Raw genomic sequence first — 17,365 nt, 5'->3', positions numbered from 1 at the left:
TTTTACAGTCACCATAATCCATTTTTTTTGCTTCTGAATATATTTTACCCAACCTCTGGATTTTAATCCAGATTCTAAAGGGTATTTTTTTATAAATTATTTCTTACTTTTCCTTTTTTAATGTTCTAAATATCCCCTTAAACGTTCTCCCATTTGTGTATCTTTGTATTCTGTTCTGTCAGATTGTTTCAGTTGTTCTTCCTGACATCTAGCTTCTTTAACAAAAGGGGTCCTGAATTATCTAAGACTTCCTTAGTTGACATTTCACTCACTTCTATATAGTCACTCTGCCTTTAGAATATAAACTTAGTAATAGCAACATAATTCATTTTCAACAATTCAGAGGGAGAAATTAAATCCTTTGTTGGATGCACTGTAGTTCACTTTTTAACTTTAAAAAATCAAGAATTGAGATGGGGGCCTGTACCCTTGGAGAGTCTTGTGAATTAAGAGAGATAAGAAAGACTAACTCACTGGAACAATTCAAATAATCAAATAAAGATAATTCTGTCTGAATACATAATTCAAACAGAAGCTGTCTTAATTCCATATTCATCCCACAGAAGAATGGTAACGTATAGAGGGGTTTTCATTTCCTAATGAAGATATTCCTGCTCACCAGCAGGTCCAGTTTGGCCAATACAAATCAAAAGTTTTACCATATACTCAAGGGAATGATATGGCCAGCAACTTGTCTGAGGTGATTTGATTTTCCCATTTCAGGGAAAATCCTCATCCTCATTTTAAAAATGCAGCAGAGAAAACAAGTCAGACTTTTAAAAGTTTCATTTAAAGAAGCTTAGGTTATTGTTCTAAGACAGATTTGCTTGTATTATTCTAACCTGCAGACATTCTCAGAAATGTCTTCTGGAATCCATGTTCCATGTTCTGAAAGACAAGGAGAAAGCAAAAAGTAATTTAGAAATGTGTTTCCAATTTCAGAAATTGTAAGTAGCTCACTACTGAATAGAAAAAACTCTTAAGAATTTCCCAAGCAGCTCAGGATGTAATGAAGGTATAAATGACTTGTAGCACTGTTCTGAATGCTTCAGACAGCCTGTCCTTGGAAAAAGACAGAGTTTGAAAATTAAAAGTACATGCAATTGATGCAAGAACAAGAATAAAATTCCATACATGGAATGGAATACATAGCCTTTTCATGAAAAAAAGCTATTTTACTCATTGTTTGCATCCAGGTGTGCTCAGTGGTTGGTTTCAATTTTTTTTACTACCGGTTCTCTGGGTGTGGCTTAGTGGGCATGGCATGGCTTGGTGGGTGTGGCTTGGTGGGCATGGCAAGGGAAGGATACTGTAAAATCTCCATTCCTACCCCACTCCAGGGGAAGAATACTGTAAAATCTCCATTCCGTCTCCAATCCAGGGGAAGGTTACTGCAAAATCCCCATTTCCTCCCGATCAGCTGGGACTCAGGAAGCAGAGAATAAATGGGGGCAGGGCCAGCCAGAGGTGGTATTTACCGGTTCTCCGAACTACTCAAAATTTCAGCTACCGGTTCTCCAGAACTGGTCAGAACCTGCTGAAACCCACCTCTGGGTGTGCTCCATTATTGACATACAATGTCCATTAGTATAAAGCAATAGATAAAGCAGGGCTGTCAAACTGACGGGCCGCGGCCCGGATGTGTCACACAGGCCATGCCCACCTCAGCTCCGCAAAGGCAAAAAAGTCACGATAGGTCACGTGACATCAACGTGACCCAGTGAGTTTGACACCTGTGGGATAAAGGAATATGCATTAGCTCAGAGATACAAATAATCCTTGACATACAACAGTTCACTTAGTGACCATTCAAAGTTACAATGGCACTGAAAAAAAGTGATTTGTGACCATTTTCCACACTTATGACCATTGCAGCATCCCCATGGTCACGTGATTTATATTCGGATGCTTAACAACTGACTCACATTTATGACATTTGCAGTGTCCTGAGATAATGTGATCACCTTTTTGTGACCTTCTGGCAAGCAAAATGAATGGGGAAACCAGACTCCCCTAAAGACCATGTTACTAATTTAATAACTGCAGTGATTCGCTTAACAAATGTGTCAAGAAAAGTTATAATATGGGGCAAAACTCACTTGACACATTAGCAACATAAATTTGGGACTCAATTGTGGTCGTAAGTTGAGGACTACCTGTATATGCATCTTTTTTTTAATAGACAAGTTTTATTAAATTTTTCTTTTACATACATATTTTATGAACAGAGTATTGACCGGGTCACATCTTTTACAACTTTTTCTACCTGTATATGCATCTTATGAATCCTTCTGCCATAAAAAAATGGGAAATCGGAAGACATAGAGAACTACAGGGGTGGGCTCTACTTACCTTTACTACCGGTTCGCAGTGGGGCCGCGCGCTCTTCTGTGCATACGCAGAAGCGTTTTGGTGATGTCGGGGTCAGTGGGTGGGGCCTCCTGCTGGTTTTACTACCGGTTCTGTAGAACCGGTGCAAACCGGGGGCAACCCACCATTGGAGAACTAATCTTGGTGGTATCCAAGCTAGCGGAAGAGTAAGAGGTTGCTGCATGAAACTTCATATTGCAATTTCCATCTTTCATACAACTGGCTAATGATGATAGATTAGATCTTGTATTTACAGTTAAACTTTTATATAATTTGTACAAACTTTAACCCTTGAACAGTGTTTTAATTTATTTTATTTTTTATTTTATTTTATTTCAAATTTATATACCGCACCTTCTCCCAAGGGACTCAGGGTGGTGTACAGCCAGATAAAAACATACAATACAAACATTAAGAACAATTAAAAGAATATATATTAATTTGGCCCCAGTTTAAAATGACAAACCAATTAAAAATTAAAAATTTAAAATTATGTTAAGCCAGCCCGGCTTGATGAAAAAAGAAAGTTTTAAGGGCACGGCGGAAGGCACCGAGGTCTTGGATTCTCCTTATCTCAGGGGGCAGCTGGTTCCATAGGGTAGGTGCCCCCACAGAGAAGGCCCTCCCCCTGGGGGTCACCAGCCTACATTGTTTGGCTGATGGCACCCCGAGGAGGCCCTCTCTGTGGGAGCGCATGGGTCGATGGGAGGTTGTCAGTAGCTGCAGGCGGTCTCGAAGATAACTAGGTCCTATGCCATGGAGCGCTTTAAAGGTGGTAACCAACACCTTGAAGCGCACCCGGAAGACCACTGGGAGCCAGTGCAGCTCGCGCAGGAGCTGTGTTATGTGGGAGCGCCATGCAGCTCCCGTAATTACCCGTGTGGCCGCATTCTGGACCAGTTGGAGCCTCCAGGTGCTCTTCAAGGGGAGCCCCATGTAGAGAGCGTTGCAGTAGTCCAGGCAAGAGGTGACTGTGCACATGGAATCCCGATCAAGAAAGGGTCGCAACTGGCGTATCAGGCAAACCTGACAAAAGGTCCCCCTGGCTACAGCCGTCAGATGTTCCTCCAAGGACAGCTGCGTATCCAGGAGGACTCCCAGATTGCGCGCCCTCTCCAAGGGGGCCAAAGACTTGCCCCCAATAGTCAGCGATGGAGTCAGCTGACTATATCGGGATGCCGGGAACCACAGCCACTCAGTCTTGGAAGGGTTGAGCTTGAGCCTGTTCCTCCCCATCCAGATCCGCACAGCCTCCAGGCACTGAGACATCACTTCAAGGGCATCGTTGGGGTGGCCTGGGGTGGAGATGTACAGCTGGGTGTCATCAGCATACCGGTGGTACTTCACCCCAAAGCCACGGATGATCTCACCCAGCGGCTTCACATAAATGTTGAACAAAAGGCAAGAGGACCAACCCCTGAGGCACTCCACAGCTGAGAGGCCTCGAGGTCGACCTCTGGCCCCCTGCCAACACAAACTGCGACTGGTCAGAGAGAAAGGAGGAGAACCACCGTAACACGGTGCCCCCCATCCCCAACTCTTCCAACCAGTGCAGCATGATACCATGGTCGATGGTATCAAAAGCCGCTGAGAGGTCTAACAGGGCTAGAACAGAGGAGCAACCCCTGTCTCGAGCCCTCCAGAGATCATCTACCAACGCGACCAGTGCCGTTTCCGTGCTGTGCCCAGGCCTGAAACCCGACTGGAACGGATGTAAATTATGAAGGCAGACGATGATTCTTTGCCTTAGAAAATAATTATTAAGGACGCAAGTAAAAATGTTTATAATAGTGTAAGTCATTAACATATTTTCTGAATAGTCAAGCATATGCAACCTATGAATATATATATATAGCACATACATACCACAGAGTATCCTCTGGAGTCAATTCATGCATATTTGAGATTGATTAATATAGCTTATTGAAGTATAGGAGAGAAAAAAGAACAGAACATCACAGCTGAGCTCCATGAGAAAACACAATTCTCCCCACACAACTTTCAAATTATTTTTTAATAATTCTTGCCTGGTTTTTCCTGAATTAAAAACCCAAGACACATTAGTTCAAATCATTACAGGCAGAAGACCTATTTTAAAGAAGTAAATCAGGGAATGGAATAATAAAAAAAAAACAGCTTTACTGTATAACTGACCCTCCTTCTTCAATCAAAATACTGGATGAGGAGAAATTTAAATTGGTTTCTTAAATTTGTTATTCATCTATTCTGTGTTATTTTCATAGCTGTTCCAACTTATTTTTAGTATGAGAAACTGCACCAATATACACTGAAAGAAACAAACGAAAGGAAAATAAGTGACTTTGTCCCCCCCAAAAGGCTATGTTTTCAATGCAAATAATGATTGAAATTGCTAAATCATAATTCTTATATGGATGTTTCAATCTCTGCAAAGAGATGGTCAAATAGTGGTCATTCATTATGCTCTACTCCTCAGATAATATTATGTTTCAGTGGATCTAAAAAACCATTGGTAGGAGATGAATGTTGAATTTTATCTGCAATTTTTATAAGAAGCAACAGGAAAAGATTTGAAGATGTGAAAAGTGATGCAAATCAATCCATGAACTCATATGCAGTGTTACATAACACGACATTGATAAAAATAAGTGAATTTCTGTAAAGGCGTGGAATATATTGTTTAATGTTCAGCTGCTGGTTTAGGCATGGAGGTGTATCACTAAGGAATTCATGCAATTGGTTATTTCAAACTATACACTTCTAGTGTTGGCAGAGTTCATTATATAAATTCCAAATGCCTAAAAATTATAGACATTTGACCGTGAGCTGCACGTTTTCATCCATTACTGAAAATGTGTTTTAATGATCTGAAAAGAACACATGTGAGATAACAAAAGCCATTCAAATGCATAGTGGATTTCTTTTGCACCCCTAATACTCAATTATAATATAATCAACTTTTATTAAAATCATTGGGATTTTGTCATTACATTAGTGGAAGGTGCAACACTAAGACAGTGGAGTTTTTATGTAACACCACTACTTAACTATTGGAAAACACAGATGGATGAAATTAAGTTTAATAATTGCTAGGTTTTTATATTATGGTTAGCTACAGTGTAGTTTGATTGTCGGTTGGGCTAATGACTAAACCATGGCTTGTTTTAAGAAAGTAAACTATTGTTTAGAATCAAGATTGTTTTGGGTTTATTTAGTATATTTGTGGCTTAGTGCTGAGATACATTATGAGACATATGGTTTATAATTTCTTGGCTTATTCCTGGTCTGGTTTTATGTCATGTCCAAGCCTTTACAGAACTGTGAAACAATGACAGCTAAAATGAAAAAAAAAAATGAAGAATTGTCCAAACAAACATTGATAATAAGCTTTTGCCTTATTCAACAAACTATGGTTTGTTCAAAAACAAACATAGTTTAGTTCAAAGGGTAAATACAGAATGTAGAGACATGTAATACATCTCTTGAAATTACACCCTTTAAATTACGTTTTGGTGTAAATTGATCATCAAAATCTTTGGAAATCAGTAAAATAAAACTCCTTTAAATGCTGATAACTTACCTTAGTTATTCCCACGGAAAGGAAATGATTGTTTGCTGTGAAAAGAGGTTTATGGAGGTGTTTACATTATGTGAAACCACTTGAGTGAAAGTAATTAGAATATGGAATGCAAAGCTTCATTTTCCTACAGGGAAATAAGTGAGCTTCATTTTGCCTTGGAAGATGTCCTTCGCAATCAAGGCTAGGATTTTTTTGTGTAACAAGTAAATAATAAAATAAATGTTAAACCTTCCAGCAGCCTTTATGTTTAACTTACAAGGGGCACAATAAAGTAGAAAGCAAAACACTGCATCATTGCTATGAGTTGCTGAGCATTATCAGCGTTGTGTATTATATAGCTGCCTGACTATTAGCAATGATGTATAGAACAACCTTGAAATTAATCTGTTGGCAGTAGATTTTGTTGGAAAAATGATAATCGAAGTATATTTTTTGATGGAATTAAAAAAAAAAAATTGAATCCAAGTTATTTAAAATTAGTATGCCTAGGACAGTTAAAGCTGTATCTAGAAATGTAGTCAAAATCTGTCAGTGGAGATCTTCTTAGTTTATCACCTGTTACATGGCAAAGCTGTGAAGGCATTTCAGACTCACCTGACTACTGTGCTGCAGTGGATTGAGACAGAGTGGATGGGCAGTTGATAGTTTAGAGATTTGTAAAGCATGATTGATCCCCCTAAGAAAGCTTTGTGTTCAAAGATAATCCTGCTGCTGGATAATTGCTGAAGGAAAAGAGCATTCCTCATCAGACTATTAGCACAAAAGCTGATTTCCCCCCTAATGTGTGTAACCTCATGTGAACATGAACATCTGTTCATTTTAAAAGGGCATTTCCATAGCAGAATTTTAAAGAGATCATCCTTTACAGGCATTCCCTTGATGATCCAGTGCCGTTATAGGTGGTCCTTTGCAATATAAAGAAGTAGTGGATGATGAAATGAAATAGGCTGGGTAAAAGTGTTAAACATAGTTGGAGAGAAGCTATTCAGTTCAGCTAGAAGCATGGAGCTTTACTGATATGTGTTTATGTTGTTTGCTAAATTTGTGGATAGTAAAGGAATTCTGTTGCTGAAAATAGTATCTATCAAAAAGAGTCAAGGCGATCAAAAAGGAAGGAAGCTCATCGTGAGTGCTATTTGCTAAGACAGCTCTGGAAAGGATAATTTGAGGCAACTTAGAAACAAGTACTGAGATAAATTGCTTATTAAATTGATTTGGAAAATTATTTTAAAAAGTATATAATGACAACAATCTTTATGTAAATTAATGTAATGTGGACTTCTGTCATTATCATCTGCCTTTTTTCAGTCTTCATGATTGTTCAACTCTATTCAAGTCCTGTCTATTCATTTCCAAAAGCTAATAAAAGATAATGCTGTTAGTGTATTGTTGCAGCTTGTGCATATGTTATCAAATAAAAATGCTACATCTGAAACTGTGCATGGACAAATGATAATATAGCATGGCTATCTTTGCCCACAAGCTTCTAGTACCTGTGCAATGCCTGTTTGGAGATGCAAGTCACAATACAAAATCAGTCATGTTCAACCTTATATTCTACTGGCTTGTAACTTTCATCACTCTAAAGCTAGTAGGGACAAAATGTTTGGGCTTGGTGAACATATAATTCATATATGGATAGTACTAGTTTGGGAAAGACTAATAAAGACATTTCTGCAAGAACTAGTGGACACATATAGGAATGTTCCATGGTCTTTACTTCTCCTTTGTTAACTTATTTTCCTTAAGCACACTAGCAGATTTATACATCTGATTTAGTGAAATGGTTGAATCAGTGGCTAGAACTGGGGCCAATAAATCGAAGCTAAAATAAGATGGAAGTATTTGGGTAAGAGGGCCATTCAAGAGACTGAAGTTCAACTTCTTTTGAATCAATCATGCTCCCTTTAAAATATTGCAGACTGTGAGCCCTCAGAGATTTAGATGTTACCGAAAATCTGGCAAAGTATCTTTTGCCAGCTACAGCCTCTTCTGGATATAGACTGGCCACAACTAACTTCCGTTGAGATATTTTCTGCAAGTTAAAGTTAGGACTCCTTTTTGGACAACTGTCCAAAAACTGCTGACCTAGTTGGGGCAACTGATTAGAACAATCTTGCTAGGTCTAGATTGAAAACATCAGTTCCTTACCTGTTTACACCATTTAAAATCTAGACATTTTAAAGTCCACATGTTTTCGCAGCCTGGTTGTACATTGGTTTCCCAATGGCTTCTCTCCATGGGCTTTTGCCATTCATGGGAAATTCAATGGGAAATGGGAATAGGGCCTCCATAATTTTAGCATCACTTATGGACTGTTCCCCCTCCTAAAAACATCTATTGGCTCCAATTTTTATTTTGTTTGAACTAAGTTTTGTATTTGTATGAATTGATAGAAAATTTTATTCAACAGTGATTGTGGTGCCATAAAACAGCTTAAAGCAGAATATTAATACTTTTGCCTATTATAGCTTTCAAAAATTTCCTGATACTTGACCCTCCACAGAACTTTGGAGGAGTGTGGCATTGATAAAAAGCAAATGTTTCATTATGCACAAGTAAAATGCTTTCCACTAGTGCAAAATTGCCATTTGAAAGAACCCATGGAATTTATTAGGTTTTTATAAATTGTGTGAATCTGTGTGTCCTAAAAGTCAATAGTGCATTAAAGGTAAAGTTTGAAACATCTTTCTTTGTTTGATATCTTTAACTCTTTCTAAGATGACTTAGTGCTATTATGTGTGTGCTTATTCACTCTTGGTTTATAAATTTTTATTTTAAGTGATTTCTGTACATAAGCTTGAACGTAACCGAAAGTGACATAAATATTGCAGAAATATGTCTATCCATCCATCTGAAGGATAAACTAGATTGGTACTCATGAAAATTCACTCCATATTGACTAATCATTCGATCACTGTCCTTCAGCCTCAGTCTGTAACTAAGTAAGATGGTTACTGTTCAGGACTGTTAAATTAAATTTGTCTTAGAGAATAGCCCCAGATGCATGAAATTTAGCATGAAGTATATTCATGTTTAGCTTTAGGGAATGACAGATCTTTTGTATGACATAATTGTACAGCAAGATAACAAAACAGTTAGCTGATCTCAATAGATTTGATAATCTCAGTTGCTTACTATACATGCCATCTTGGTGAGCAAGAGGAATACTATATTGAATTAAGCTGTCAATGTATAAAAATACAGTGATTTGTTTAGCATCTAAATAAGTTAAATATCTTCATCTTGCCTTTTCTTAGGGAGTCACAGCTTTGCTTTTGCTGAAAGTGGGTGACTTGGTCATTGGCACTGGAGCTGGAATCTTAGCCCTTTGCTCAGGATCCAAATATAAAATAATCAAGTGAGTTTTTGAATTTTCTTGGGCAAGGACATTATTATGTACAAAGTCCATACGGTGAAGAGAACAAGTTATTTTGCGTCCATGGAGAGATCTATAGGTGTATGAGCCACCTTATCCAAAGCTTTGATAGGCTTATGCTGACATACAAACAGAGAGAAGAATAGCATTCTCCTCCCTCCCTTCTCCATTTTTTAAAAGAAAAATATCCCTTCCAGGGAAATTGTGCATCGTAGCTTCAGGGATAACATACATTCTCTTTCCGTGCCCCAAGTCAGAGACGTGTGGGATCTAAAGCACATTTCAGACCCGCTCCCTTTATGCTTTTGTTAATGTTAGAACTGTAAGGTATGGGTGCCATAGGGTCTCAGATGAAATACATTAGATTTATCTATCTGGGGGAAGGGGAGGCTTGATCTTTCCCAGGGTACCTGGGACACTCTTCAGCAACCGAGGACTGCAATTTTGGAGGCATACAGGGCAAAAAATATGCCAAAGAGCACAGCATGATATAATTGCTAATTTAATGTGATGTCTTTCAGCTCAAAAATTCATCTTTGAAGTACCAATTTAACATGCACGGATGCTAATTGTGCAATAAATAAAGCAATCTCAGTGAATAGATTATTTAAAATATTAGCAATTCTTTCCTGAGATGTCAAAATTCTTTTTTAATTCATTAAATAGCATTAATAAAAGAGGAAAAAATCCACACAATAATTACACTCTAACCTTTAGATTTAAAAGTAAAAGTGTTTTTGGCACAGTGGTTAGAATATAGAAGAGTGTTTTTGGCGCAGGCTAAGTCTGCCCACTGCTAGCAGTTTGATCCTAACCGGCACATGGTTGACTCAGCCTTCCATCCTTCTGAAGTCGGTAAAATGAGGACCCAGATTGTTGGAGTGATATACTGACTCTGTATGTCAGGGTTCCACTTAGAGAGGACTGTAAAAGCACAGTGAAGCAGTATAAAAGTCTAAATGTTATTGCTATTGCTAAAATATTTCTGGATTGCTGAGATTACTAACATTCGCTATCATTGAAGGGAGAAAAGTTGTGAAAATTAAAAAAAAACCTAGAACTAGGGAAGATTGAGTCATCAGAAACCCATTTATCTTTTGTGCAAATCTTTCATTTTGTTTTACAGAAAAGTTCAGTTGGAAGGTGCGATCACGTCCATCACACCACGAGGCCAGGGCCACCAATTTTTTGTGGGCACCAATGAGTCGCAGATTTACCGATTCTCATATTCTGACTTTAAGGATGAGCTCATAGCCACTTGCCATAATGATGCTATCAATGATATAATTTTCCCATAGTAAGTATAAGTCAAAGAATTTTTCTCTCCTGTTCAAATAGAAAAGGCTTTGAATGTATGGTAGTTGCGATAGTTTTCATCTAGGAAGGTAAGCATGCGCTTAAGTAATCCTTCCCCTTAATTTATAAGAAAAATAATAATAATTGGAATTAACTAGTTAGTGAACTTTAGTCATTTGGAGACTCTAGCTATTTGGAAGATGCAAGAAGCAGAGCAAACTATAGAATTTGTTGTGTTGTCTGATGCTTTTGTAGTTTTTCTACTTTTCAGTGGTTACGGTATTCTGCTTTTTGTATCTGTTCAATAAAATATTCAGAACTAATATTATGCAAACTTATCTTTTGCATTTATTTTGATCATATTTGAACTGATGTGTATAAGAAAGAAAATAAAATTGTTTTCCCAGGAGAAATATAAGTATATTTACTTAAAATCCAGAAACAGTCTTCACATACACAATTGGTGATTTCCCCCCACCCACCCTGATATTCATGGAATCAAATAGAATCTCAGACCTCTGAGTTAGGTATGTTTTATTAAAAAGCAAGGTGATCTGAAAAGAAATATAGTGGACGATGAAGGAATGGAAAAATAAGATGAGTGTAAAAAAAGACACTTTTTGCTGGCCTTATTTGATAAAGCTCCCTTTAAATCTGTCTTACTTCTTGATTTCAAACATTTTGAACCATCAGTATGTTTCTGTTTTCTTACTTTATGTAAAATTTGACATATACATCACACAATTCCAGATTCTATTCCACACAATTCTACAACTAGATCTATAGGCAATGTTGAGAAATGTATTTTGGCATGATTCCCAAAATAATTTGGGATGTATCTTTCCAAATTATTGTTTAGATCAAACTATTAAATGTCCTCATTTAAAAAAAACAAAAAACAGCATGTGGATGATTCTGATAGCTGCAGTTTATACTTATTTATTTTGTGGATGCTTTTATTATTTTAGTGTTTTTGATTTGTTTTAATTGTTTTATATTTTTAGAATTGTAAGCTGCCCAGAGTCACTTGGTGGAGTTGGGTGGCTATAGATATTGAATATAAACAAACAAACAAACAGTTTTGTTTTAACAGTTTTAACTGACAGTTAAAACTGCACTATTTTATAGATAAGGTCTGCTTGCCATTGATTAAATCATCTTGATTAACTCATTCTTGAGCCAGACTGGATCAGTTGACAAAAAAAAAGACCTCACAAATAGCTGAAATCTGCTCCGTTGGCTGACATTTATTTATTGATACAAGTAGTCATCAACTTATGACCACAATTAGGACTAGAATCTCAAGTCATTCAGTGAAGTGGTCATTAAGCGAGATACCCAAGTGACCACTTCACTCAACAACTGCAATCCCAGCACTTCCGTAGGTGTCATTAAGTGATCTTCTGGGTTGTTAAGGAGATGGAGTCCCAGGTAAAGAGCGTGGTATGCCTTGGGAGAATGGGGGAGGCCCTGGGAGGGTTTGTTTCTGTGGCCTAGCAAAGGATTTCCCCTCCACTTTCCCCATTCTTCAGGATTTTAACTCTATTCCTACAGCCAAATGAAGGATTTCCTCCCAGTGGATGGAAGAGAAGGGAAATCCTTCATTAGGCTGCAAATCTCAGTTCTGGGATGGGCCTCAGACCAAAAGTGAATAGCATAGTAAGTATGAATGTATGAATTGGTATACACTATATAGCAATGAATGCTGCTTGATTCAAAGCTAAGATTGAAAACATTTATTAAACTAAAAGGAGTTACAAAGATCTATCAGGTAACTGTGGTGAAGTGAGAATTACTGTGTCTTCAAACCTGGGTTTCCTAGCAATACTGAAACTCCATATTATAGAGCAATGATGGCGAACCTTTTTTTCCTCGGATGCCGAAAGCACACGTGCACGTGCATGCCAACACTGATAATGCAATGCCCCCCATAGGCCCCGCCCCCATGAATGTGCACACACCCCGCGCTCCCCCCACCCCTCATTCAGGCGCACATGACCCCTGTTTTGGTGCTAGCAGGCCTCCCTGAAGCCTCCTGGGACCAAAAACAGGGCATGGCAGCGCCACACCCCCCCCACCTCTGTGAATGTATGCATGGCCTCCCCATACCCCACGCATGTGCGCGCATCTCCCAGCAAAGACCTGAAAATCAGATGGCTGGCAGGAGGTGTGCGGGCATGCGTGGTGAGCTGACCTGGGCGTTGACTCGTGTGCCTGCAGAGATGGCTCCGCGTGCCACCTGTGGCATGCGTGCCGTAGGTTCGCCATCACGGTTATAGAGGCTTTCAGTTCACAAACTTATTAGAATTAGAGGGATTGTCTGTTCTGCAACCAACTTCAAAGCTGTATTTCAGCGAATGGTTTTAGGTTCCAAAGCTTCAGTAGAGAATGTGTTAAGCTGTTTTCCTTGAAGGAACCATCCAATTCTTGTAATATTATTCCAGAGTAGACCAGAATTGTCTTTATCTAGCAGCACTCCAGCTTAATGGTTTTAGGTTCACCTGCTCATGCCACCTAAAAAGTAAGGCAGATACTACTGCACTTCCTGGAGGGAGCCCTGAAGTGATATGGGTGAAACTATTCAGAAAATATGAAGAAGCGTGCCTTGAATCCTGGACAAGAGAAAGTATTAGGCAGAGACTCAGACTGGCTTCTCACTGTCTTCCTATGGAATAAGTGGAAGGAGAAATGTGGGTCTAATTTGCAACATTAATATATTCTAACTCATTAAAGCATAGTTCTAGCTGTTTCCTGATCAGGACAACTTCAAAAAGCCAACAGTACTGTATCCTTTGCCTTCCTGGGGTAAGGATTAAAATTTGTGACATTCGCCTTGCTATTAATTTCTAAACTATTATTCCAAATATGCTAAAAGGAGCCAGATTTCATTCCTCAAATTAAAATAGTTTTAAAGGAGCTAATATACAGTTGTCAGTTGCTTTATATATGAATATGAAACTCATATTTTAGCTGGAATCAAACTTTTCAAGTTTCTTGAATTTTCAAAAATTCTAGGTAAAAATCCAGTGGCTCTGTTGTAACAGGTCTATTGTAATTTTAATGTGTTGTAATTTAGTTATTGAGATTCAATAGTAAATTGCTAAATGTAGAAGCAGCAATAGTCAGGTCTGTTTTATTATTTGCACCCTATAGTGGTACATCTGACTTGTTTGCCACATGTTCCAAGAATGATATTCGTGTATGGTATACACCTGAAAATAAGGAGCTGCTACGGATTACGGTCCCCAATATGACTTGTCATGCCATAGATTTCATGCGGGATGGCAAAAGCATCATTTCAGGTATAAGCATTTTAGAATGTCTGGCTTATTGAAGGACTGTATCAATCATGAATTCTTCTGTTTTAAGTAGTCATATTAAGGCCAATCCAGCATTTGCTAAATTCTTAGAGTACTGCATTGAAAATGGTTTGTCTGCATTAAGAGAAGGTAAGGTTGCAGGATAGGGATGAACCATTAAATTGAACTGTAATTCTCAATTTCATAATTTGGCATCAGGAACTGCTTAATCCCTGCTGGTTTATACTGTGCAGCCTTGTTGACTTAAATAGAAATTGCTGAGGCTCACCTCATGATAAGAGATAAAATATGCTTTATCCATCATCTGCATATTTTTCTTAAAAGGAATAGGTTCTTCAAATTATTTGCTCTTGAGATTGAACAATCAGCTGTACTGACCACTGAGTTACAGAAATCTTACTTTAGGAGAAAGAAAAAGAAGAGATATATTGCTCTTAATAAACTCCTTTTATTTTGTGTTAGCTTGGAATGATGGAAAAATCCGTGCCTTCACCCCAGAAACTGGGCGACTGATGTACGTGGTTGAGCATGCTCATAGTATGGGTGTGACAGCTGTGGCTACCACAAGTGACTGCAAAAGAATAATCAGTGGAGGTGGTGAAGGTCAGGTAAAGAGTCTTGCAGACTTCATCAACATGTATGTCTTTCTGCTCTGAATATAATATTAAATGATAATTCAGCCATGCTAGATACAACCTGAGTAGTGACTATTATTAAACATATTTCTATGCTGCTGCAATAAAAACCAGCAATGGGTTGGTCACATGAATAAAAACCAAGTATAGCATTTTCTTTAAAAGAGGGTGAGAGATATAAGTTAATGTTTAATGCTACTGTATGACAATAATTGATTTATATTTATGTGCCACAAATTATAATCCACAAATATCAAAATCTATGAACCTCAAGATCCTTCAAATTTCATTTTGGCTTGAATGCTAAATAATGTTTCTATTAGGTGAGAGTATGGGAAGTTGGGAAGGAAACACGCAAGCTAGAAGAAGTAATGAAGGAACACATATCTGCTATTTCTTGCATCAAGATAAAGAAGAATAATCAGGAGTGTGTCACAGCCAGCACTGATGGAACATGCATTATCTGGGATCTTGTGTAAGATCACTTTTGCACAGAAATATGTCTTAGTTATACTACCAAGTTAAATTCCTTTTCCATAGAATGGATAATTGGATCATAGACAGAGGCCAGACTTGGGTATATTGTGTGACAAAAGCAGACAGCCCTTATGCTTTCATATGTATTAGAAATTTAGACAATTATTTCCTTCATCACAGATCAGTAGTAAATACAAAGTTGCTTTGGGTTAAGATTGATTCCTGAATGTTTCCATGCAGTTTTCTTAGCATGATAGAGAAGCAGCATGTTTTTGCGGTGTTCCTAAATATTAGTTCAACTTCTTATATTAGGATACAACTGTGGCTCTCCAGAGGGCCCCCCCATCCAAATACTAATCAAGGCTAACTCTATTTAGCTTTTAGATTAGTCAAGATATTGGTTTTAGATTAGGAGTTGTTTGTTTGGTTTTTTTTTTTCTCTTTGGCTGAGGCAAAAATACTAGAGCAGCTCCTAAGGTCAAGGTATTTAGTTAAATGTAATTTCAGAAGCTGATTTTTTTCCCCTAGCCACTTCATGAGACGGCAGATGATATTGGCCAATACTTTATTCAAATGTGTATGCTATCACCCTGATGAACATCAGCTTATCACAAGTGGCACAGATAGAAAGGTAAGAACATAAAGCTAAAGCATTCATTCATTCATTCGTTCTCTATGCTGCTGCAATCCAAGAAACTTTTGGCAGTCTGGAATCTATTGGAGTTGGGTGGTTATAACAAATTTGAATAAATAACAATAAATCACACCCAGTTGCATGACTCCAATTATTGTAATTAATCACTGTAGAAAAGTAGTGTTCTGTGACCTTCCTTTAGTCAATTTTATTCTGGATTCTAGATCGGTTACTGGGAAGTGTTTGATGGATCCCCAATCAGAGAATTAGAGGGCTCCCTTTCTGGTTCTATCAATGGAATGGATATTACAACGGATGGATTGTATTTTGTGACTGGTAAGGTTTGTTTTTTTAAAAAAAAAATAATCAATCATTTTGAATATATTTTATCTCCCCCCCTAATGATAGAGTTGCTCCTTCTCACAGCAAATAGAACATGGAATGGAGGCCATCCAAAGAAAACACCATTGGCTGATTAGAAACCAAAACTGAAATTTTCTCTACCATATCTTGCTGCTATAGTTCTATGCCTGCCAGTAAGCAGAGTGGTGACAGTTTTACATAGTCTTCTCTCTTCTTTATACCACAGGAGGTGATGACCATCTAGTAAAAGTGTGGGATTATAATGAAGGTGAAGTGATTTCTGTTGGGATTGGTCATAGCGGCAGCATCACCCGCCTGAAGATCTGTCCTAGCAATAAATTAGTTGTGAGTGTAAGTGCTGATGGTGCTATCCTTCGTTGGAAATATCCTTACATTTGTAATCCTTAAAAATATTTGCTACTTCTATTGTGTTTTTTTTAAGGCTGCCTTTAAATAATTGTTCGACTTGGTACCGTTTTTAAAAAGGCGTCATTAATTGGTCTGTTCAGAAGTGAATTAGTCTGAAAAAGACACCTGTTTATTATTACCATTGTTTTTATTGGTTTCAATTATTTAATTATATGGCATTTTGGTATATTTGTACTATGTTTATAATGTTTGATGTCTGAAATGTTAGTTAATATATATATATATTGTCATGCTCCCTCCTTCACAGTGAATTAGAAGTTGTACAAATCTATTGTGTAAGCATCCTTAAATCTTTTTCATTAAAAAGGCAAAAGACTTGGAATCATAAAGGTTTTACATTTGGAACAGGTTTGAATATATATTGATTCAGTGATACAGTGCTTCAATGACTGTGAATCCCAACAGGCTCTGTCCAGAGAGGAATATGTAAAAATTCCTTATAGTGCAATTAGGTCTTCAGTTCCCCCAGTTGTAGTTCAGTCAGGAGTCTTTCACAGACCTATGACCAGCCTCTTGCATGCACTGCCTGTATTGTATTGTACAACTCTTTCTCCAGGGGAGTCCCTAGTCTGTATTTTCCCCTCATCTCTAATAAATAGGAGTAAAGTAGCGGGATGTACCTGTTCAATTGTCATTTCATTCTCCCACTCAAAATAGAAAGGATACTGGAAAACGATGCAAGATGAAGTGCTGGAAACAAATTGCAACATGCCGTTATTTGGGATGGGGAAAAATTGTTGACATTTCCCCAGTTAACTGCCAAATACTCTCTATGAGGTGGTTAACATTTGCCTACAAATACGATTTAAGCTTAACTAATTCAAAGGTTTTGTCTTCGGTGGTATAATTAAGTAAGCAAAGCTCTGAAAGGTCTTGCTATTTTACCCGGGATGAAAGACTATG

At 37.8% G+C, this 17,365-nt stretch overlaps 1 protein-coding gene across 1 annotated transcript in view; it reads left to right on the top strand.

Moving 5' to 3' along the window:
- CFAP52 (cilia and flagella associated protein 52) overlaps positions 1 to 16,791 on the top strand; it is a 31,696-nt gene extending 14,905 nt beyond the window's left edge. The window contains exons 7-14 of the mRNA XM_034408092.3: positions 9,190 to 9,290; positions 10,435 to 10,605; positions 13,758 to 13,906; positions 14,387 to 14,532; positions 14,883 to 15,034; positions 15,565 to 15,667; positions 15,895 to 16,006; positions 16,260 to 16,791. Coding sequence (XP_034263983.1) covers positions 9,190 to 9,290; positions 10,435 to 10,605; positions 13,758 to 13,906; positions 14,387 to 14,532; positions 14,883 to 15,034; positions 15,565 to 15,667; positions 15,895 to 16,006; positions 16,260 to 16,441 — 1,116 coding nt within the window. The 3' untranslated portion in view covers positions 16,442 to 16,791. The remainder of the gene's footprint in view (positions 1 to 9,189; positions 9,291 to 10,434; positions 10,606 to 13,757; positions 13,907 to 14,386; positions 14,533 to 14,882; positions 15,035 to 15,564; positions 15,668 to 15,894; positions 16,007 to 16,259) is intronic.
- The last annotated feature ends 574 nt before the right edge of the window (positions 16,792 to 17,365 follow it).

Source organism: Pantherophis guttatus, chromosome 2 (assembly GCF_059756535.1).
Source record: "Pantherophis guttatus breed Tessera chromosome 2, ASM5975653v1, whole genome shotgun sequence".
Taxonomy (NCBI): domain Eukaryota; kingdom Metazoa; phylum Chordata; class Lepidosauria; order Squamata; family Colubridae; genus Pantherophis; species Pantherophis guttatus.
Note: the sequence above shows the minus strand (reverse complement) of the source record. Positions and strands in the feature narration are given on the sequence as shown.